The following is a 22,365-nucleotide window of genomic DNA, read 5'->3' as shown; positions in this document are numbered from 1 at the left end:
GTGAACTTGGGCAGTGAGAACGGAGGCAGGGAGGGATGGTATGTGAAAAATACAGAGGAGGTAAAACTGGCAAGACGGATACGGATGAGATGGGTTGATACCTAGATATCTGCTGTGGGCAGCTGAAATAGAAATACAGGTGGAGCCAGGTCTCGGAAAGTCCTGAGCTCAGAATTTGTTTGGCTGGGTTCCAGATGCCTCAGGATGGAGTTGTAAAGGTTCCTTTTTACTGAATGTGTCCAAGTCACCTCTTTATTGTCCTGGGAGCTGTTTGCATATTTCTGGCTCTCAGTGCTTTATTGATTGTGTAAAGTTTTCTGTATTTAATTATCTGGCTACATAGATAGGATTGTCAAAGTTTGAACTAAATTCTTAGTTTTCTGGGAAAGAATTAAGATGGGTTTCAAGAAAGGATACTTCTGTCCTCAATGGCATAAGAAATTATACTTAAAGTTCTGTTTAAGGCAAGATATAAAGAGCATACTCCTTAGACTAAGCAGCCTGAATGAAAATATATAAAATGAGATGCGACAGTTAGGCCACGTGCGTGCCTAATCTGAATGGCACACTCCACCAGACTCTGCTTTTCAAGTTTATATAGTACTATTTGCTGTATATTCCGGTGAAAGGACTTTTAGGCCATCTGAATAAGTAAAGGAAAGTTGAGTTATGTTCTTAATTTTTTAATGTGGCTCACTTTATGAGTTATTTTCCAAAAAATGTCAAGCCACAAAGGTTACATCTTAGTAATTATTTCAAGGATGATCACATTTCCAGAGGACCGTGGCCAGCTGTCTGGAATAACTTTCCGCTATGAGAGGCTGGAGCTCATCTCATGAACAGTTAGGAGTTTTCACCAAGCACAGCGCTGAGTGTTATGGATTTGGGTTTTTGATGTTTATCCTGCTAAGTGTATGAACCGGTCACTGTGGAGGTGAGAAGGTTTTATTGAATTAAGAAGAGCCCAGGAGCACCTCCAGAGATCCAAATGTTTCAAAAGGGAAGCATTAGTATGGGCTTTCCTGTGGCTTTTGAGGAAGAGGAAAAAAAAAATCTGATTTTGTAAGTTTCTCCGTCATATGCAGGCGTTTTCCCGTTTCCAGTACGCAGGTGGAAAATGTCCACATGCAAACAAAGAATTGATGCCACTTGGCGTGGTTGAGCCACAACCTTGGAGTGACTTAGGGTAAGCTGGTTTGGTGCAAATAGAAAAACCATCCTTGATAGTTGAGGTTTCTACTGTGATCTTTTCTCCTAAGGTGAGCTTGCCTCTTTGGGGCTGAGTCAGAATTCCTCTCAAACCTCCTCTTGAAATACAATTGTAGTTATAGCTGTCATTTCTCAAGAACCCACTCAGGAGCCACGGATTGTCTTAAACGCTTCACGTGTTTTCTCTCATCCTCCTGGTGAGCCTGCCGGGAAGGTATTGCTAGTCTTATATTACAGATGAAGAGGAATTGGGTCTCAGAGAAGCTGAATAACTTCTGCAAGTTATTGGAGCAGGTGCTAGAGCTGGACTTCAAACCTAGATCTGTTCTTCCACTGCCCCTACTGTAACCTCTTCTGGACATCTTGAGTGGCAGTGCTCAGGGGACCCTGAGGACACGTGTAGATGGAGGTAGATGTTCGTGCCCACTGTGGGGGAAGCCTCCTGCACAGCCCGTCATTCTGCGGAGATAGACTCTCTCTGGTTGTTTTGTGTGTGCTGGTGTTGAGGGAACCAGCCAGTATCCTTATGGCTTCTTGCATTGTTTGTAGCTGGGGCCATTGGCAGCACCGCTTCTGGACTGTCAGCGTCATTTCAGTCAGGGCTTCATTTCCACCCACCAGGTCAGAGGGCCTACTCCTGTCACGTACTGCTGGCAGCTTACAGGGCTCTGCTGTGTTCCTGACATTTGTGGGGGGCGGGGAGGGGGTTATTGCTCAAAGAGAAAGAAAACCTACAGTTTAGTAGATTCAGGCTCACTATATGTAGAGATGGGATGGGGACTCTCTTCAGTGAGATGCCACTTGCTTTCAAGGCAGCGATTTTCACCTGGTGTGCCACAGGAATTTTTAAACAGGCAATACCTGACTAGTCAGGGCACTGAGCTCTTTTCCCCTAGATTGTCAAATAAAAGAATAACAACAGCCAATGCAACAATAGCCATCAGGTGTGAATGAATAAAATTTATGACTATTCTTTTTTTGTCGAATCGACAAAAAACATTTTTTCTGGTGGGCTGCATAATTTTGGTCATTAGTTTGTGTGCCATGAGATGAAAAAGTTTGAAGATCGCCGACGTAGGTAAGGTATACTTCTGTTACTTCCCACTATCATACACTTAGCAGGATAAACATCTTTTTCTTCAGTTGCATCGTAGTCTAATGATGAGGAGTGCCTTGCCTTCCATGAGGTGCTGGGTGCTCTCAGACATCTGTCACCCTCGTCAGTTGAGTCAAAAGTCCTTAGTCGTTAACCTCTCTCAGCCTGTTTCCCCATCTCAACATTACAGAGATGATTATAAGTGCTGTCCTGCCTATGTTACACGATAGTTTTGGTGATTCAGGTGAAATACATGATATAAATATGCTTCACAAATTGTGAATTCATGGAGGTTATTTTGTTAGATGTAAAGTTAACCTAGGACTTTTCTAAGCATTCAGAGGTGGTCACTCTTTCTTTTGAGGCTTGTTTGGTGGGTGTGGTCAGGATTGTAGCTCATATGAGATGGATGGATGTCTAGAATTATTTGTAGTGTCACAGTTCCTCCCACCTTTTCACATCTGCCAGTCTGTATTAGATTTAAAAAAAAAAGATTTTAAAATCACTTTTAACTATGCACAAAGTTCGGAACTGTGTTAAGAAAAATAGGTTCTTGAAAAAAATGATAAAAGAGTAATAGAAAAATTTTTCTTAGATTTCATTGGAGATTTTATATATATATTTTTAATTTTCAATTGTAGTAAAATACACATAACATAAAATTAGCATCTTAACCGTTTTAAGTGTATGACTTGGTTGTGTTAAGTCTATTCACACTGTTGTGCAGCCAATATCCAGAAGTTTCTCATCATGCAAAACTGAAACTCTACACCCATGAATCACTGCTCCCCGTTTTTCCTCCCTCAGTCCCTTGTAACCACCATTCTAATTGGACATCAGTTTGAATGTTAGGAGCTGCAGAACAAAAAAGTGATTCTCCCCCTCTCCCCTTGGGAGAACTAGTGAAATAAAGTCAAGTGTGAAAACTACAAAGCTCATTGTGTCTTTTGAGGTATTATTGCTACATTCATAAGGAAGTTTTCTCTAGAAGACAGATATTTTTGTGAAGATTTAATTTTCTGTGTAAAATAGTGATTGACCATCACCATTGGAGAAAATGACAACGAAGACATTTTCAAATATTTCACGGCCTGGAATAAAAATACTAGGCTAGTTAAATAACATAGTGCATAGAATTATGACTTCTTTTAAGCTTTCAACCCCTCACATATAACTCTTAGACTTGTGACATAGGTGATCTGAATATTCTGTCTAAACATATGTTTTATATGTGATGTCTTGTTTTTTTCTCCACCCACAGCATGAATAGACTAAACACTTTGCCTCGAGGATTTGGCTCTCTCCCAGCTCTTGAGGTCCTTGATTTGACTTACAACAACTTAAATGAAAATTCCCTTCCTGGAAACTTCTTCTACCTGAGTAAGAAACTTTTACTTCTGTAATTCTCCTTAAAATGGTACTGTGTGTTCTAAAAAAATATATTTATTTACCAAGGCCCAAACTCCGAGAGAAATTGGGCATATAGATTTGTTTTCTTTACAGATTCCCTTTGAATTTTCTTTCGTAGCTCAGCAGTATGTGTACTTGATATATAGTTATCTGACACCATTGCACTGAAGTGGACTTTAATAATGTCATATTAACTTTCTGATAGAGATTATGTATCTAAATGAGATATTTAGCTAAGGAGTTTGAGTTTCTTTTTTTAAAGAACATGAAATATGTAGTAATATATGTGTTGCAGGTAACTTTTTGTAGGATATTTGCCCAAAGATATTCCAATCACTTATTTATAAAAATATCTATCAATAAACCACTGACAGAATTTTTAAAATTTCCAGCCATGATTATTGTGTTAATCCTTTTAAAAAGTGCTCTTATTGTCCTAGGCAGATTGGCTCAGTGGATAGAGCATCAGCCTGCAGACTGAAAAGGTCCCAGGTTCGATTCCTGTCAAGGGCACATGCCTGGGTTGCGGGCTTGGTCCAAGGTGCCGGAGGCAGCCAATCAATGATTCCCTCTCATCTTTGATGTTTCTATCTTTCTCTTCCTCTCCCTTCCTCTCTGAAATCAATAAAAATGTATTTTAAGCCCTGACTGGTTTGGCTCAGTGGATAGAGCGTTGGCCTGCGGACTGAGGGGTCCCGGGTTTGATTCCAGTCAAGGGCATGTACCTTGGTTGTGGGCGCTGCCCCCGTAGTGGGTGTGCAGGAGGCAGCTGATCGATGTTTCTCTCTGATCGATGTTTCTAATTCTCTATCCCTCTCCTTTCCTCTCTGTAAGAAATCAATAAAATATATTTAAAAAATATATATATATTTTTAAAAAGTGCTCTTATTGATGTATTCTATTTTGTTGATAGTATATAATTAAACACTTTTAGCTTTTCATATTGCAAACAGATTCTTGTTGCAAATGGTCATAAATAATTGGAAAAACTTACTTTCTCAAGAACTTGTGAAATATTTAGGAAAGAGTTACTTTCCTTCAATGAGTGTCTGCTTGTCCAAATAGTGATATGTATGGCATCCAGAAATATTGAATTTTCTGAGCTAGTTTCTAAAGTTACATTTTTTACCTTCTCTATACCTTCTCTCTGACTTCCTCAAGCACGTGAAAGCAACTCTAAAATATTTTCTTGGGCTGTGGAATATATTGTTTTTTATTATGTAAATTAATATACAATTCTCTCGAATTTTAAAACATTTGAATGTAAATGAATGCAACAACAAGAAAACATACATCTGCTTATACTCCTTTTTGGTTGAGGATAAAAAGATTCTTTGGGATTTTAGTAGTTTGGATCATGTTACCATTGTGTAATACTGTGAACAAATTTCTGATTATTCGTATTCTGCCTAAGTTAGTGTTTTCTCTATTTTTAGACTCCAGGTCATTATTTTAGCCCTTTGTCTTCATTTATTTTTGTTGTTAAGGCCATAGAAACAAGTAATAATATAATTGACCCTTGAATACACAGACTTGAACTTCAAAGGCAGGTTCACTTATATGTAGATTTTTAAAAATAAATACAGTAAATATATTTTCTCTTATGATTTTCATAATAACTTTTTTCTCTAGCTTACATTATTGTAAGAATACTGGTATGGTATATACTACACATGACATATAAAATATGTGTTAATCGGCTATGTTTTTGGTAAAGCTTCCAGTCAACAGGAAGCTATTAGTAGTTAAGCTTTTGGGGAGTTAAAAGTTATGTGTGGGTCCTTGACTGTGCAGAGAGTCCTTTCCTCTAACCTCCTCATGGGTCAGGGGTCAACTGTAATGAGTCTGATCATGGAAACAGTAAACAGTGATTATGGCTTCCACCACCGGAAAGCCTTTTACTAATTGATTTATTTTTAACACTAAAGGCCCAGTGCATGAATTTGTGCACAGGTGGTGGGGTCCCTTGGCCTGGCCAGCGATTGGGGCCAATCGGTGCCATCTCACCCAGTCCTGATTGGGGCCAGCCGGCCAGGGGGAGAGACTGCAGAAGGTTGGCTGTGGGAGCACACTGACCCACCAGGGGGCAGCTCCTGCATTGAGTGTCTACCCCCTGGTGGTCAGTACGTCCTCATAGTGACTGATCCTTTGGTCAACTGGTTGTAACAGTTGCTTAGGCTTTTATATATATAACTAGAGGCCTGGTGCACAAAAATTTGTGTGCACCGGGCCTCTAGTGCACACCGGGTGGGGGGTCCCTCAGCCCGGCCTGTGCCCTCTCGCAGTCTGGGACCCCTCGGGAGACAGCAACCTGCTGGCTTAGGCCTGTTCCCGGGTGGCAGAGGGCAGGCCCAATCCCTAGGTGCAGCCCCTGGCCGGGCTCAGAGCAGGGCCTATTGGGGAGTTGGGGCCCCCCCCCTGTCATGCACAGAGCAGGGCGGATTGGGAGGTTGCAATGCCACCCTCAGTCACGCTCAGGGTAGGGCCGATTGGGGGGTTCGGGCACCGCCCCCTGTCACACTCAAGGCAGGGTGAATGGGGAGGTTGCGGCGCCACCCCCTGTCACGCACAGAGCAGGGCCCATCAGGGGTTGGGGAGCTCCCCCCTGTCACTCACAGTGTAGGGCCGATAGGGAAGTTGGGGCACCGCCCCCTGTCACACCCAGAGCAGGGTGGATCAGGGGGTTGGGGCACCGCACCCTGTCACACTTAGGGCAGGGCCGATGGGGAGGTTATGGCTCTACCCCGTCACACACAGAGCAGGGCCCGTGGGGGGCGGTTGGGGCGCTGCCCTCTATCACCCACAGAGCAGGGCCGATCAGGGGGTTGGGGCACCACCACTGTCACACTCAGGGCAGAGCCGATGGGGAGGTTATGGCTCTACCCCGTCACACACAGAGCAGGGCCTGTGGGGTGGGGGGCGGGCGTTGGGGCGCCGCACCCTGTCACACACAGAGCCACAGGGCCGATCAGGGGATTGGGGAGCTCCCCCCTATCAGGCACAGAGCAGGGCTGATCAGGGTGTTGGGGCGCCTTCCCCTGTCACGAACAGAGCAGGGCGGATAGGGAGATTGTGGCTCCACCCCCGTCACACACAGAGCCGCAGGACGATCAGGGGGTTTGGGCGCTGCCCCCTGTCATGCTGATCCCGGTGCCGGGAGGCCTCGCTGCTTCACTGATTACGGTGCTAGGGGGCCTCGCGGCTCTGCTGATCCCGGTGCTCGGAGGCATGTTACCCTTTTACTATTTAGGATAGAGGCCTGGTGCACGGGTGGGGGCCAGCTGGTTTGCCCTGAAGGGTGTCCTGGATCAGGGTCGGGGTCCCAACTGGGGTGCCTGGCCAGTCTGGTGAGGGGCTGAGGGCTGTTTTCAGGATGGCGGGTGACTGAAGCTCCCAACCGCTCCTTTTTTTCTTTTTCTTTTTTATTCTGGGCCAGCTTTAGCTCTGAGGCTTGGCTCTAGCTCTTAGGCCTTGGCTGCTGAAAGCAGGTATCTGGTTTGTTTGGGTTCTATAATCGAAACACTGTTTCAACTGCAGCTCTGAGATCCCGGCTGGCTGAAAGCAGGTTTCTGGGGTTTTGTTTAGCTTCTATATTTATAACAATGTTTCAAACTGCAAGCTCAGAGGCCGGCAGCGGCAGGCGGGGAATGTTGGAGTCCTCCGTCCCTGAAGCAAGCAAGCCTCATGTTCGCTTCAAGCTGCCTGGCTGCTGGCCACCATCTTGGCTGGCAGTTAATTTGCATATCGCCCTGATTAGCCAATGGGAAGGGTAGCATAGTGACACCAATTTGCATGTTTCTCTTTTATTAGTATAGATAGTTCTCTTTACATGAAAGAGCCCTTTTGCCTTAAGTATTGATATAAGTGACACAGTGGTTTTCTTTGTTTTACTTTGGATGCAAATGGGATAAGAAATGTGAATCGGAAGTAATAGGAGAAAAATAGCTATCTTTTCTGAGGGTATATTGACATTTTGTGCCAAAAACTACTGGTGCCCACAGTTGTTAATTGTGTCAGTCCTTTTGGATATAGATGTTTTCCTGAACACACCAGCCCCACAATAAGCCAGTAAATCTAAGTTTGACCTGCTTGTTATTATTGTGAGCCCTAGGTATGTCACAGGCTTCTCACCAAGCCAGGGTTATTAATCAAAGCTGACTCCCTTGTATTGATCAGACCTCAAATGGTTGGGTTCCATGTCACCCTGTTTATATATTGCTGTTTAATTTGCAGCCACCCTGCGTGCACTCTATCTAAGTGACAACGATTTTGAAATCCTGCCGCCAGATATTGGGAAGCTCACAAAGTTGCAGATAGTAAGTAATTTATCTAAATTCTGAGAAAATCAATTCACTTCTGCAGTCCCTGTAGGAGTAGAATCAAGTCAATTTGAGCAGGAGTAGGGTTTGTTCTGCAGGAATAAACCACTACTCTTGGTGATGTTTCTTGTTCATCTGTAGTCACTTGTAAATAAATTGAAAGGATTAAGGCTTAAAGAAGAGAGGGCATGGAAGAGGACAGAGTTTATGTTGAACGCCTCTTTAAGGGAATTTATGTGAAATTGTTTTGACAACTCCTTGTTTTCTTGTATTTAGCTCAGCCTTAGGGATAACGACCTGATCTCGCTGCCTAAGGAAATCGGGGAGCTTACTCAGCTTAAGGAGCTCCACATTCAGGGGAACCGCCTGACCGTTCTACCCCCAGAACTAGGTAAGGTTGCTGATGAATGAGCTTACTTCTGGATTTAATTAATACCAGTTACCCAAATGCAACAATTCTGAACAACCCTCCCTCCCTCTTGTTGGCCATACCCTTCACCGAGGCACCCAGTTCTGATCATTTACTGGCATTTGTCATCGACCAGCATTCAGCTGTGCCAGGTTTGGCCTGCCCTGGCTCTGCTTTCAGTGGCTGCCACTGCAGTGTCTCAGAGGTGGCTGATGAGAGGTGACCCAGCCCAGCTGCCTGCACCCTGCAGTGAAAAGAGCCCAGATGCGTGGCGATCCTCTTATCTATGGCTCTTCCTTTACTAGCTGGAGATGGGTTTTGGTTTTTTAATCAAACAAACACTCTTACTTTTTTTAATCCTGTATTTTTAAATTTTAATCTCTTGAAAACTTACTAAATAGTTGTGTTTCTTACAGCTGCTTGAATACCTTTCCCAGTCATGAATTTGGTTTCCTCCTGATTCCACCTCCAGAGGGAATTTGAAATGTGTTCTAGCTGGGAATTCCTCTGTCCTATCCCATTTCCCGTTGGCAGCTGAATCTTACTACTCTGCCTGGTCACTCAAGTGGCCCCTTTGGCCTCTGACCTTCCTCGGAAATAACATCCAAAGCTGTTCTTCTGTTACTAGGCTACGCTACTCTTCCAGAAAAAGGCTCATGAGTTCCCTTTGCTTATGCATACCCTCGGTATCCTCTCATTTCTTCTATACATCGAACTGCATTGTTTCTCAAACTAAGACTTTGCTTTTCTGCCCCCAAATACTATCATTTTAAAAAACACACTTAACCCAATGTAAGCCCACTCAGAGCAGGGGCTTCTATATTTGTTCTCCCCTGCTTACTATGTACATGGGTATGTGCTCAAGGAATATGTCCTGAATGATTAATGAAGTGAGACCCTCGGATAGGCTAGCAAGGTTTCGGAAAGGCCGTGAGCAGGCAGTCTGACTTCGGTTCAGAGCTGTGCTGTTCAGCCACGAGCCACATATCAGTGTTCAGTAGCCACGTGTGGAAAATGCAGATAGAGAACACTTCCATCAGCACAGGAAGTTCTGTTGGGCAGCGCTGGTCTAAAGGGAAAGCATTCACATGCTTATATGGAACAAATGGAAAGTTTTACCCCCACTTTTCCTATATCCTTGAGCTCCTTTGTTAGTGTAAAAGGTCTAGAGAGAGTTGTGCTGCTTTTCAGCACCTCCCCTTCTCTGAGTTAGAAGTAGCCCAGTCTCACTTTAGGAGCAGGCTACAGGATCAAGAAACTTTTTAAAAAATATATATTTTTATTGATTTCAGAGAGAGGAAGGGAGTGGGAGAGAGAAAGAAACATCAGTGATGAGAGAGAGAATCATTGATCGGCTGCCTCCTGCACACCCCACACTGGGGATCGAGCCCACAACCTAGGCATGTGTCCTTGACTGGAATTGAACTTTGACCTCCTGGTTCATGGGTAAAAGTTCAACCACGGAGCCACACTGGCCTGGCACAGATGTTTTAAGGCAGAAAACTTCTTTCAAAAGAAAGATTCTATACAGTGGTTGGTAACCACAGGTGTTAGCGTTGGTAATACCAGGCAAGCTTTTGCACAATAGGAGTACCTGCTCCCTCCCAACCTGTGAAATGAGAATTTCCCTGCAGGAGAACAGTTCTTGTCTAATTTGGTAAAGCTTACTTGGTGCATCCTTGATTAGTGTGATTAGGAGAAATGAAAAATAAAGTGTATTTTGTTGTTTTATCTTACTTCATTTGTCAAGCAGTGAGGCAGTGTAGGGCATTAGATTATTCAATTATTTCTATCAGATAATAATTTGTTAGAAAAAAATCTAGTTGAACCTACACATACGTATGTATTTATATCTTAAAATCTTACATTGCTTATCCTATTTAAATACTGCTTGTTATCATATTTGTCTAACATTTCTGTTAAGCTCTCTGATAACAACTTACATGTTTTTTACTCAGTAGTGGAATTAAGGAGAAAGTCTCCAAATAACTTTATTTTTTTGTGTGAGCCATATCTAGAAAAGCGTAATCTTAACATCTGCCTGGTGGCAGTTTTCCCTAATTATAGGTAAACACTTAGCTGGAAATAAATGATAAACCCCTGGGAGTTTCTGTTACAAATATAACCTCAAGATGAAGACAGATTTATTTTTACACTGATTTTTTTTTAAAGTCAAGTATAATAAATAGTGATATAATAATATCACTAGCCAGCATGTGTTCTCTCCTGTCATTGTCATAAGCACAGTAAGCTGACTTTTTAGAGGTGAAGAAACTGAGGCTTGGAGAAGATAGGTGACACGTTTGTAGGGACACAGTGAGTCACAGAGGTGAGATCTGAACCCTGACTGACTGTCCTCCAGGTCCACATTCCTAACCAATGTGCGGTCCTCCTCCCCATTTGTGCCAGTAGAAGGATTCCTAGAAAGCGGTTTCTGAGTGTGCACACGATGTGGCACTGCTCGCTTCCCCACGCTGTGGCAGGGGGACAGATGACACAGTATGGCCAGTCACGTGGCCGACTGGGCTGGTGTGCAAGCAGCAGGGCTAGGGTAAAACTGCAAAATGCTGATGAGATGGCCTCTGGGAAACAAATTGCTGTTCCCCTTTCCACTCCAAGCCAATTGCATTGTCGCTGTCGTTCTTTCCCCAGTAAACACCCAGCTACAGCAGGAGTGCCTGTCTGTGTGTTGGATGCACAATGTGCTCATATGGCTAAGGGCCAGTGCGGGCCTGATGTACTTGAACCTTCCTGTATCTGTCCCACCAGCATCCACTGGCTGCAGGTTTGCTCTGGGTGCATTTTAAAGTGTGGATAATGGTCTCTCCCCTATATGTTTATTTTTTATGTATCTGAAAAAGCAAGATTAGTGCTTTGGAGATTTCTGTGAAATTTCCTTTAAAAATAAGTTCAGAGTTTATTAACTGAAAACATGGTTGGTAAGAGTATTTGGGCCAAGCAAGGGAATCCAATTGGGCTCTGACCTGTCAGATATAAGAACATGCAGGGACACAGCAAAATAAAGTCAGGGGCTTGAATGGAGTTTAACATGTAATTTTATTACTTTCTTTTTGTTATGTAACCCTGAATAAGTTACTTTAACCGTTGTGTCAGATTTCTACCCAGTAACTCACTTGATTTGATGTTAGTCCAGTTTATCCATTGAAAATTAGATATAAATTGGGTCTATCATCTACCCATCCATTTATTCATTCATTTAGACATTTACTGAGTTCCTACTTTAGGCCAGGTCTTGTCTCTAAGGAACTTACTTTTTGGATAAAGTAAAATTCACATATTCAGCAGCTGTTTATTGAGTCCCGGCTTCATGTTTTATTTTCTGGGGTTGCAACAAGAGACGAAGCATGCCTTGTGGCATTCTAGTTGGGGAGGATGAATGGATGATGGGTGGATAGCATATCAGATACAAGTGCTCTAGGTAGAAAAATCAGCATGGGAGGGAATGTCCATATTGGGGTAGGGGAGTGTTGCTCTATTACAGAGTCAGCAGGGAAAGCCTCAATACTATGATGATGTCTTTTAATCAGAGACCTTAGGGAGGGAGCTTCTCTGGCTGAGGGAATAGCAAGTGCCAGGGAATGAGGTGGGCTTGTATGTTGAGGGGTAACAGCAAGATTAGTGTAGCTGGGACAGAGTGAGCAGAGGGGAGAGTTGGAAGATAAGAGCTTAGGTAGAAAGTGGGGACTACATCCTGTGGGAACTTCTGTGCAGTGTAAGGACTTTGGCCTTTACTCAGGGTGAGACAGTGCAGGAGCATGAATAATGGCCCAAGAGGCCCTCCTCCTATCACCAAAACCTGGGGTTACCTTGCATGGTAAAAGGACTGTACAGATGTGATTTAGAATCTAGAGATGGGGATATGATTCTGCATTACCCAGGTAAGCCCAGTAGAGCTATAGGGTCCTTAGAAGAGGGGAGCAGGATGATAAGAGACAGTACGAAGTAGATGTGATGACGGAATCACGAGGGTGTAGTCATGCATGGAAGGGGCCATGAGCCAAGAAATGCAGGCAGCCTTCAGAAGCTGAAGAAGCCAAGAGAATGGATTTCCCCCTGAAGCCTCCAGAGGAATGCCACCCTCTGCATTCATCCAGCTGGCAGTAACGGTCAGATTCTGGGCCTGTCTCTACGGCAGAACTGACAGGAATTGGTGACGATTTCAGTGAGGGGTGTAAGAATGAGGATTGCCTGTGAGGAGCTGGACCTGGGGAATGGAAAGGATGGAGAACATCATGGGAAGGGTAGATTAGGAGATGGGGAGAGGAGAGGAGTTAGTCATGGACAGAGTTTGGGTGTCTTAAGTCTGAGATCCTTTGGGGATTTTTAATCGAGAAGACAATTGGACATTAGAATCTGGAATTCATAGGAGAGGTCTGGATACATAGGTAACTTGGGGCATTATCAGCAGACTGCAACGCCACAGATTGGATGTGATTGCTTGGATGTGACTGTAGAGATTGGAAGATTGGTCCGTGCAGCACTGTGCTTCCTCAGCACTGAATCCAGAAGCGTCGGGTACCTGACGGCCAGGCTGGCTTCCAGGCAGGCATCTGTGCCAGGTCAGGGACTGTGGCTTCCCCTGGAGGCCCCACGACAGCTCAAGTGCTAGTGCAGTGGGACGCTTGTGTTTCATAGGAAAACTGCTTTTCCCAATGTGTGTAGTTAACTGTGCCAGCGAAGGAGTGAAGTAGACACAACTGACATTTCCTGAGTCTGCCTAAATCCAATGTCTCTTTTGGGACCAGTATTTTCAGCTCACAGCCAGTTTCTTCCTCTGAAAAAGCAGCAACACGCCTAACTGGAGTTTCACCCACTTTTAATTAGCTGAATGGAGAAAAGGCATTGGTAGGGCAGGAAGGAAAGGCAGGCATCCCCACCTCGCCTCAGAGTAGATGAGGCCCAGAATAGAGCCTAACGGTGATGTCAGAGCTGGTAACTCTCTGGGCAGTCCTCTGTTCCACTTCTCTATTTTCTTACACACGACAGTTGTCCTATGAGATGAAGATGTGAAATGTGTTTTGCCTGGTCTCTTCCTTAAGTTCTCCAGGGTTCAGTTGCTTGTTCTGGATGCAATAATTACTGGTTTTGTGGCTTCTGCACAGTCATGGGACCTCTTCTTCTGTAGGTGTTTGCCCTTGGAGAAGGAAATGGCATAGGTCGGCGAGGCATGCAGTGAAGCACGTGTTTGAGATATCAGTGCCTTATCTACCCGAGTTGGAGCAGTGCATGGGAGGGCTGTATACAATGCTACAGGCACCTGGGGCCAGCGGGCTAGTGGCCTACTCATGGTGCCAGTAGTCAATGGCAGCTTTTATTACAGAAATATGAGGAGCATATGCATTCTTTCTAGCTCTCAAGGGTGGAAACAAATATTAATCACATTCAGAGAGTAAGTGATGTCATGAATTGAGAATTTCCCTCCAGTTGTATTCTGTAGAATGAACAGAATTAATAAAGAGTAGATATACCAGTGTAAATTTCTTCCTATTATACTTCTTAATCCTTTTCTTTATGGTTGTTAAGAAGCTAAAGTACTTTCTCTTGGAAGCAAGCAAGAAGGAAATGAGTATTTTCTTTTTGGTCTTCAAATTTCTGATTTAAAACGTCTTATTGTCTCTTGTGTTATTGTCATTTTGTCAATTGATTCCCAGTTATCTTATCCAGGTGTTTAAACACAGGTTTTTTTGTGTGTTTTTTTAAAATTAAATTGATTGGGGTGACATTGGTCAACATGAAAATATAGGTTTCATGTGTGAGTTTCTATGTTACAAGATCTGTATATCCAGATGTTTTAACACATTTTAATGTATACAGTAGATTGTAGAGGTTTGACTCATCATGGAGGCTTGGGCTCAAACCTTACTCTTAACCCCAAGTTCATGCTCTGTGACTGTGGATAAGTTATATTACCTTGTCATAGTTGTCTCCTGTAGAATGAGAGTAGTAATAGCCCCTTCTCATAGTTTTTTTTTTTTTTTGTAGGATTAAAAGAATAATCTATGTAATCTTGCCTCATGCCAAGATTAAATAAAAATGCTCAGTAAATATTAAGTAAATGAACATGTACACTGGTGCATGTGTGTGTAGGTACATACACACAGGATGTTTATACTATTAGGCTGTATTTAGAGGCTGGCTTTCTGAAACTCCTGGGCTCTTCTAAAACAGTCTAAGCCTAGAGGTTGCTCAGAGTCCCACACTTTTGACAGGAGAGAAATGCAGTTAGTGGCTGAGCACCTGGTGAGAAAGATTGACCTGGAAGGTCCAAGAGCCAGTCTCTGTCACACACTTTGATTGGTCGGTTTATCACACAGATAAAAGGAAAGCTGTGAATTAGCTTCTTGTGTGAAAGCTGAGAAGACTCATTGGAGGTGACAGAAGAGCTAGGAATGGGAAGAGAGGGGGCAAGAAGAGAGTGAAGATCTGATGGGGAGCGGCTCCACATGGGGAATGCTCAGGGTGGACACAAAGTCCCAAAAGATGGGTTTCACTGCCATCCTTTCAATTCCATCATCACAGATTTAATGTTATTCTTTTAATTTCATAAATTATTGTCCTAGTCTAGTGATGGCGAACCTTTTGAGCTCGGCGTGTCAGCATTTTGAAAAACCCTAACTTAACTCTGGTGCTGTGTCATATATAGAAATTTTTTGATATTTGCAACCATAGTAAAACAAAGACTTATATTTTTGATATTTATTTTATATATATTTAAATGCCATTTAACAAAGAAAAATCAACCAAAAAAATGAGTTCGCGTGTCACCTCTGACATGCGTGTCATACGTTCGCCATCACTGTCCTAGTCTATGCTTTTTTGTGAGTTTTATATTGAGGCTGGGACCAGGTCAGCTGGTTCTTCTACCTTGAAAGTTCTGTAGTTACCTTCTGATTGGACCATTGGTTGCTTGCTTTATTTAGTGATTCCCTTCTTTACTTTTTGACATCCTTTGTGTGACCATGAACTTGTCCCTAAGTGTGGAATATGTCGTGCTTGCACTGATTAGACTCACTTGTTAAACCATGTTCAGATCTCCACAAGTGGCAGCTTTGCTTCCCAGTTGTTTAATTTGTCACTGTCTTACGTTACCTTTTGTGACAGTGCTCATTTCATTGACAATTCCGTTCTCCCAGAATTTCTCAGGATAATCACTGTTCTGAACTAATTGTTTTCATTTTTTAATATAACTGATGTGTGCATACACAGTCCTTTCATCATTTGTCTACATACTAGTAATTTGCTTCATGTTTAAAGCATACTATATAAATCCATTTTTTAAAAAATCTGTCTTATTTTGTTATAAATTACTAGAGGCCCGGTGCACAAAAATTTGTGCACTCGGGGGGGGAGGAGGGGTCCCTCAGCCTGGCCTGTGCCCTCTCGCAGTCTAGGACCCCTCGGGAGATAACGACCTGCTGGCTTAGGCCTGCTCCCAGGTGGCAGAGGGCAGGCCCAATCCCTAGGTGCAGCCCCTGGTCGGGCTCAGAGCAGGGCCAATTGGGGAGTTGGGGCGCCGCCCCCTGTCACACTCAAGGCAGGGTCGATGGGGAGGTTGTGGAGCAACCCCCTGTCACACACAGAGCAGGGCCCATCAGGGGGGTTGGAGCTCTGTACCCTGTCACGCACAGAGCAGGGCCCATCAGGGGGTTGGGGTGCTGCCCTCTATCACCCACAGAGCAGGGCGGATCAGGGGGTTGGGGCGCCGCCACTCTCACACTCAGGGCAGGGCCGAGGGGGAGGTTATGGCTCTACCCCGTCACACACAGAGCAGGGCCCGTGGGGGGGGGGGGAGCTCCCCCCTATCAGGCACAGAGCAGGGTGGATAGGGAGGTTGTGGCCCCACCCCCTGTCACACACAGAGCCGCAGGGCGATCAGGGGGTTTGGGCGCTGCCCCCGTCACGCTGATCCCGGTGCTGGGAGGCATATTACCCTTTTACTATATAGGATTGAGGCCTGGTGCATGGGTGGGGCCGGCTGGTTTGCCCTAAAGGGTGTCCTGGATCAGGGTGGGGGTCCCCACTGGGGTGCCTGGCCAGCCTGGGTGAGGGGCTGAGGGCTGTTTTCAGGCTGGGGGTGACTGAACTCCCAAACTCTCCTTTTTTCCTTTTTTTCCTTTTTTTTTTTTTTTTTAATTCTGGGCCAGCTTTAGCTTGAGGCTTGGCTCCAGCTCTTAGGCCTCCGGCTGAAAGTAGGTTTCTGGCCTTTGCTTACAATGTTGCCAATCTGCTGGCTGAAGTTGGGCGTATTTGTTACAATGTTTCTTAAACTGCCCGCTCAGAGGCCTGCAGCGGCAGGCGGGGAACGTTGGTTTCCTCCGTCACTGAGGCAAGCAAGCCTCATGTTAGTTTCAAGCTGCCTGGCTGCCGGCCGCCATCTTGGCTGACAGTTAATTTGCATATCTCGCTGATTAGCCAATGAAAAGGGTATCGGTCGTACGCCAATTACCATGTTTCTCTTTTATTAGATAGGATAACCATTAAAGATTCAGTGTGAAGTCTGAGTGTTCTGGAGTTGGGCAAGTTTAGCTACCACCTGAAATCTCTTAAGTCTTAAGAAAATAAATGTAATGGCAGTTATTAAGCACTTCCAGAATAAGCGGGCACAAAGGCCATAATAAGAAATTAAAAATGAGGTTTTATTAGCATGGATTCTCCATTTTAGACAATTACCTGCCATTACCCAAGGCATAGTTATTTACCAGGTGTAATGAGCATATTTGTAATAAAAGAAAACACGATAATTTCAAGAGAAACATCAAAAGTGCTTTATTCAAAGTAATGTCCATCTCTAGCTACACATTTCCCCCATCTTTCAGGTAATTTGTGGATACCGTCCCAAAAGAACTTTTCTTGTTTTGAGGCAAACCATTCAGAGACCCAATTTTCCACTTCTTTGTACGTTTTGAAGTGCTGCTCAGAAAGTGCGTGTGCCATCGATCAGACCAAGTGGTAATCTGAAGGAGCAAGGTCTGGTGAATATGGCGGGTGGGTTAATACTTTCCAGGTAACGTGTCTTTAACTTGTTTTGAAGTGTGTGATGGTGCATTATCATGAAGCAAAATTACTTTGCTGTGTCTTCTGGCCCATTCTTGTCATCTCACGATCAAAGTGTGGTTCAAATTGATTATTTGTTGTCAGTAGCGATCAGTATTAACGGTTTCACCTGGTTTTAGAAGCTCATAATATACCACACCTTCCTGATCCCACCAAACGCAGAGCATTATTTTCTTTCTGAAGCAATTTGGCCTTCCAGTCAATGTTGATGGTTGACCTGGATCAACCCATGATTTTGTGCATTTGGGATTCTCAAAATAAATCCATTTTTCATCGCCAGTCACAATTCGATGCAAAAAAGACTTTATTTTGTGCAGTTGAAGCAACATTTTACTGATGACTTTTTGGTTTTCCATTTATCTTTCGTTCAGTTGATGTGGCACCTATTTTTCCTTCCTTTAAAATCTTTCCCATTGCTTGTAAACGATCGGAAATTGTTTGCTGAGCAACGTTTAATCTTTCTGCAAGTTGTTTTTGACACGCATCTTCATCCAATAATGCTTGTAATTGTTGGTCTTCAAACTTTTTTGGTTGACCTGGACGTTCTTTGTCTTTCACATAGAAATCATCACTTTTAAAGCGTTTCAACCAGCGTTCACAAATATCTTGAGATGGAGCATGTTCACCGTAAGCTTCCTGAAGTATACGATAACTTTTTCTTCAAAATAAAGTAATGAATTAAAAGTTCCCACAAATGCCCTTTTTTTGGCACAAAATTCAACATTTTTAAGCGTAAAAATATCTTTGATGTTAACACCTTCAGAAAATTTGACATAAGAAGTTTTGAAGCTTGTTGTCAATACAGCAAAATAGCATACTTATCAAATTGCATATATATCAACATATGTGTAACTCTATCTATTGAAAAAATCCACATTATTAACCGGTATACCTGGTATTTATTATTTTATTTTTCAATTACAGTTTACATTCAATATTATTTTATATTAGTCTCAGGTGTTCAGCACCAAGCCATCTTTATATTTACCAGAATTGGTTTTCTCTGCGTAAATCCAGCTACTTGTGAAAGGTAGAGCTGGATCATGTTTATCTAATTAGGTTGAGAAGTAGCACTACTGAATTGGCCATCTTTTCTACTTTTTGTTTTTTGTTTTTTTGTTAATCCTCACTGGAGGATATTTTTTCCATTGATTTTTTTTTTTTTTTTTTTTTTTTAGAGTGGAAGGAATGGTGAGCGAGAGATAGACAGATAGAGAGAAACATCGATGTGAGAGAGACACACATGGACTGGTTGCATCCCACATGTGCCATGACCTAGGCTGGGAATCGAACCTGCAACCCCAGTACTTGCCCTAGATTGGGAGTTGAACCCATGACTGGCCAGGGCCTCCTTAGTTTTGTTGATGTGTCCATCTTAGTCTTGTGAATGAAGTCAAGATGTGGGCAGCATAGTTGAATGAAGTATGTGGCCTCTCCCAACTGGGGTACAATTTCTAGGTCACCAGAACTTCAACTGAGTCACTTTGATTGTTTACAATTCCTGGTAAAATGAAAAAGAAGAAATTACATAAGAGGTTATACAGTGTTTTGTATATATTTTTTTAAATTTAATAGTCAAAGTTTTAATATATAAAAATATGGCATGACATCCTCTTATTCACTGGACAATTATAGGTTTTATAAAATTCAGTTTGGAGTGCTACTGGCCATGTCAAAATAGTGGTGCACAAGTGTAAGATTATACAATAAACAGTCTCATCTCACGCTCTCTTCTAGCAAATGTCAACGATGTCCCTTAGAGCCTGGCCTGAGTGGCTCAGTGTTGAGTGTCAACCTGTGACCAGGAGGTCATGGTTAGATTCTGGTCAGGGCATATGTCTGGATTGTGGGCTTGATTCACAGCAAGGCGTGTGCAGGAGGCAGCTGGTCAATGATTTTCTCTCATCATTGATGTTTCTGTCTCTCTCTCCCTCTCCCTTCCTCTCTGAAATCAATAAAAATATATTTTAAAAAAATAGAGAATGTCGCCTTGAGACTCTTCTGAAAATGCTATTAGTCTAGCCCCCTTCCTCACATTATTGTTTCTTTTGCTCCTCTTACTGCATTAATTTCACTGGCCACTGTGTACAGTTGAGTTTTACTTTATTTCTGGACCCTGATTTTATTTCTGGACCCCGTCTTCTAATGTGGGAATCGCTGGCCCCAGGAGCCCAGCGGCCAGCTGGCAGGAAGCATTGGGTACATGTTTGTCCATAACAATCGCTCTCGCAGTTACTTGCCTCCTAGTTATTTCAGCATATTCTTTGCTTCTGTCTCTGCCTTTGAGAAGTAGGGACTGACTCTGGCTGAGATGCACCTGCCGGAGCCTTCAGAGAAAACTGCGGTCAGGCCTGGGTGTGGCGGAGGCGTCTGGCACAAGGTCTGCAGGGAGAAGTGGGTGCAGGTCCTCTGAGAGGAGCCAGGGCAGGGAGGAGGAGGAGAGGGGACAGGAGGTCCTGCAGTGGGAACTAGGAAATGACAGAGCACCTACAGTATTTGTAAGTTTACATTGTGTATGGGTTAGAAGTTCTATGGTTTTGTTTTTATTATTTTAGTTTTTCTGCATTGATATGAAGAAGCCAAAAGGATATATGGGGGAAAGGCTAATATTTGTGGAGCCCATAAGTTGTCCCATTAGGCATTGTTATATGTGTCTTCTCACTTAAATCTCAATAGCTGTGGGAGGGTGGGGCTTCTCATTTTATATGGAGGGAGCATGAGGCTCTGAGAGGTTGAGTAGCCTGCTGAGGTCCCACGGCTGGTTAGACTGGGACCTGGGACGCAGAACTCATGTCATGACCTGTGATAACGGTGCCAGATTAACTGAGGGAAGCACCATTTGCTGCTTTTGTTTTATGCTAGGTCAAAGTATAAATTAGTCTATATAAAGAAACAGCATTTTATGGAAAAAAGGCTCTCTGGATTAGAAATTAATGAAGATACATATTCCATAGACATAACTGTTATTCTGTGAAATGGTCGCAAAGTGCCGTGATATGTTAGGTTAAGAGAGCAGAAGGTAGTAATGGGATTATAAATTCTGCCACTTGTACAAAATTGAATTTGTCAATTGATAATGAATATTTTTGAAGCTACTTTTAAGCTAAATAGGATTATAAGTATCTCAATTTGTATTCAAAAGATTATCATTTACAAAATGGTTTCATAGACTTTATCTCAGTTCTATCAATGTGGGGAAGGAGAGTTCTTGGCCACTTTTTAAAGGTGGTGAAACCAGTGTTTAGGGAGATTGTGACTTGCCCAGAGCTACAGTATTGACATGGCTTGTTATTGACAGAATCAAATTTTAATTCAGATCTTTTGATTTCAAAAATTATTATTCCTTTTAGTAGGATATCCATAAATGTACAATACTGAGCCGGTAATGGCATCATTTATCTTTAGGTAACAGATTGCAGTCGTCCCAAATATCTTATTTTTTTTTTTCTTTAAAAAATAAAAAAAATGAGGGATAAGAAGTCTTTACCCAACTTTAAATTTTGACTTGAATTATATGACATGCTCTTACATTTTATTTCTGTGTTAACATTCCTTTTACCATACTTTACACAAAATTATATATCACTAGAGGCCCAGTTCATGGATTCATGCACCAATGGAGTCCCTCAGCCTGGCCTGTACCCTCTCGCAATCAGGGACCCCTCAGGGGATGTCGGGCTGCTGGTGCCAGTCATGAGCCCGGAGTCTGGCGCCCATCCGTCAGCTGAGCGGCACTTCCACTGTGGGAGCGCACTGACCACCAGGGGGCAGCTCCTGCGTTGAGCATCTGCCCCCTGGTGGTCAGTGCTTGTCATAGCGACCGGTTGTTCAGCCATTCATTCCCTTAGGCTTTTATATATATAGATTATTTGTCCCCATTCTTTTAGTTGATAATCAAAAACGACTCCCGTCAGGCCTCCTACATGATCTTTTTTAACAAGTTCCACTTTCTATATATTCATTTCAGTGAATTTTTAGCCCCGGAAAATGCTTTAAGTGTGGATTTAAAAAATGCTAAGTGAATTATATTTCTACCTGGTGAGTTATTGCCTTAAAGAGGGTAGGAAGATGCAGCACATAAAACGTTTCCATTCGGCGTGATGGATTTCAGGAAGCCCAGTGTCGGGTTAAGTGTGATTGAACATGCGCATCAATCTGTGTTAACACCTGCTGGTAAAGCATGCCTCCGTTGACAGTGGACCATCCTTTGATTTAATAGGACACTAAATGTATTCTTGCCCTCGGAGAAATGCCGGTGATATGAGATTCCAGATTTAATTTTTTTTATTCCAGAGGTATATCTGTAAATACAGTTTCTATCACTTGCATACATATATAATATCTTACATTTATGTAGCATCTCCCTCAAAGCATCTCCAATATATTATGCCTCAATAAAAGATAAGCAATATTATTCCGAGCCAGACTCAAGTGGAATTGCTTGTGTGAATGTGGGTTTCTTTTGGGGGCTGGGGCTGAGGAAAGGGTGACTGGGGGGATGATTTGTCAACACCAGAACTTAGGAAGAGACTCATGATAGTTATGCCTTATCATAACTCATCATGGATCAGCCATCCTGTTCATCTTTATTTAGACCTTTCCAGAATCGTTCACATTTTCAGTTGGGTATTAGTTCCATAGGCTGATCACTTACTGCACAAAAGCATCTAATGGTGCCATTTGTGCTTCTGTAAAGTTTTAGACAGTAGCCACATTCTAATATTAGTAAATAGGCCTTTGCTCATTCTCAACATATGTTTAATGATTTTAATGGGCCTCGCTACTCTCACTGATACTTTATATTTGCTGTTTTATAAAGAAAGACTCTTTTCCTTGGACAAGACTTA

The 22,365-nt window shown here is 43.0% G+C and overlaps 1 protein-coding gene across 2 annotated transcripts in view; it reads left to right on the top strand.

Moving 5' to 3' along the window:
- Positions 1-22,365, top strand: part of RSU1 (Ras suppressor protein 1) — a 202,819-nt gene that overhangs the window by 47,442 nt on the left and 133,012 nt on the right. For both annotated transcript variants that reach the window (XM_059660219.1, XM_059660211.1), the window contains exons 5-7: positions 3,567-3,685; positions 7,949-8,031; positions 8,311-8,425. In XM_059660219.1, the coding sequence (XP_059516202.1) occupies positions 3,567-3,685; positions 7,949-8,031; positions 8,311-8,425 (317 nt within the window). The remainder of the gene's footprint in view (positions 1-3,566; positions 3,686-7,948; positions 8,032-8,310; positions 8,426-22,365) is intronic.

This window comes from Myotis daubentonii, chromosome 1, assembly GCF_963259705.1.
Source record: "Myotis daubentonii chromosome 1, mMyoDau2.1, whole genome shotgun sequence".
NCBI lineage: Eukaryota > Metazoa > Chordata > Mammalia > Chiroptera > Vespertilionidae > Myotis > Myotis daubentonii.
The sequence above is the reverse complement of the archived record's forward strand: the minus strand, read 5'-3'. Positions and strand labels throughout refer to the sequence as shown.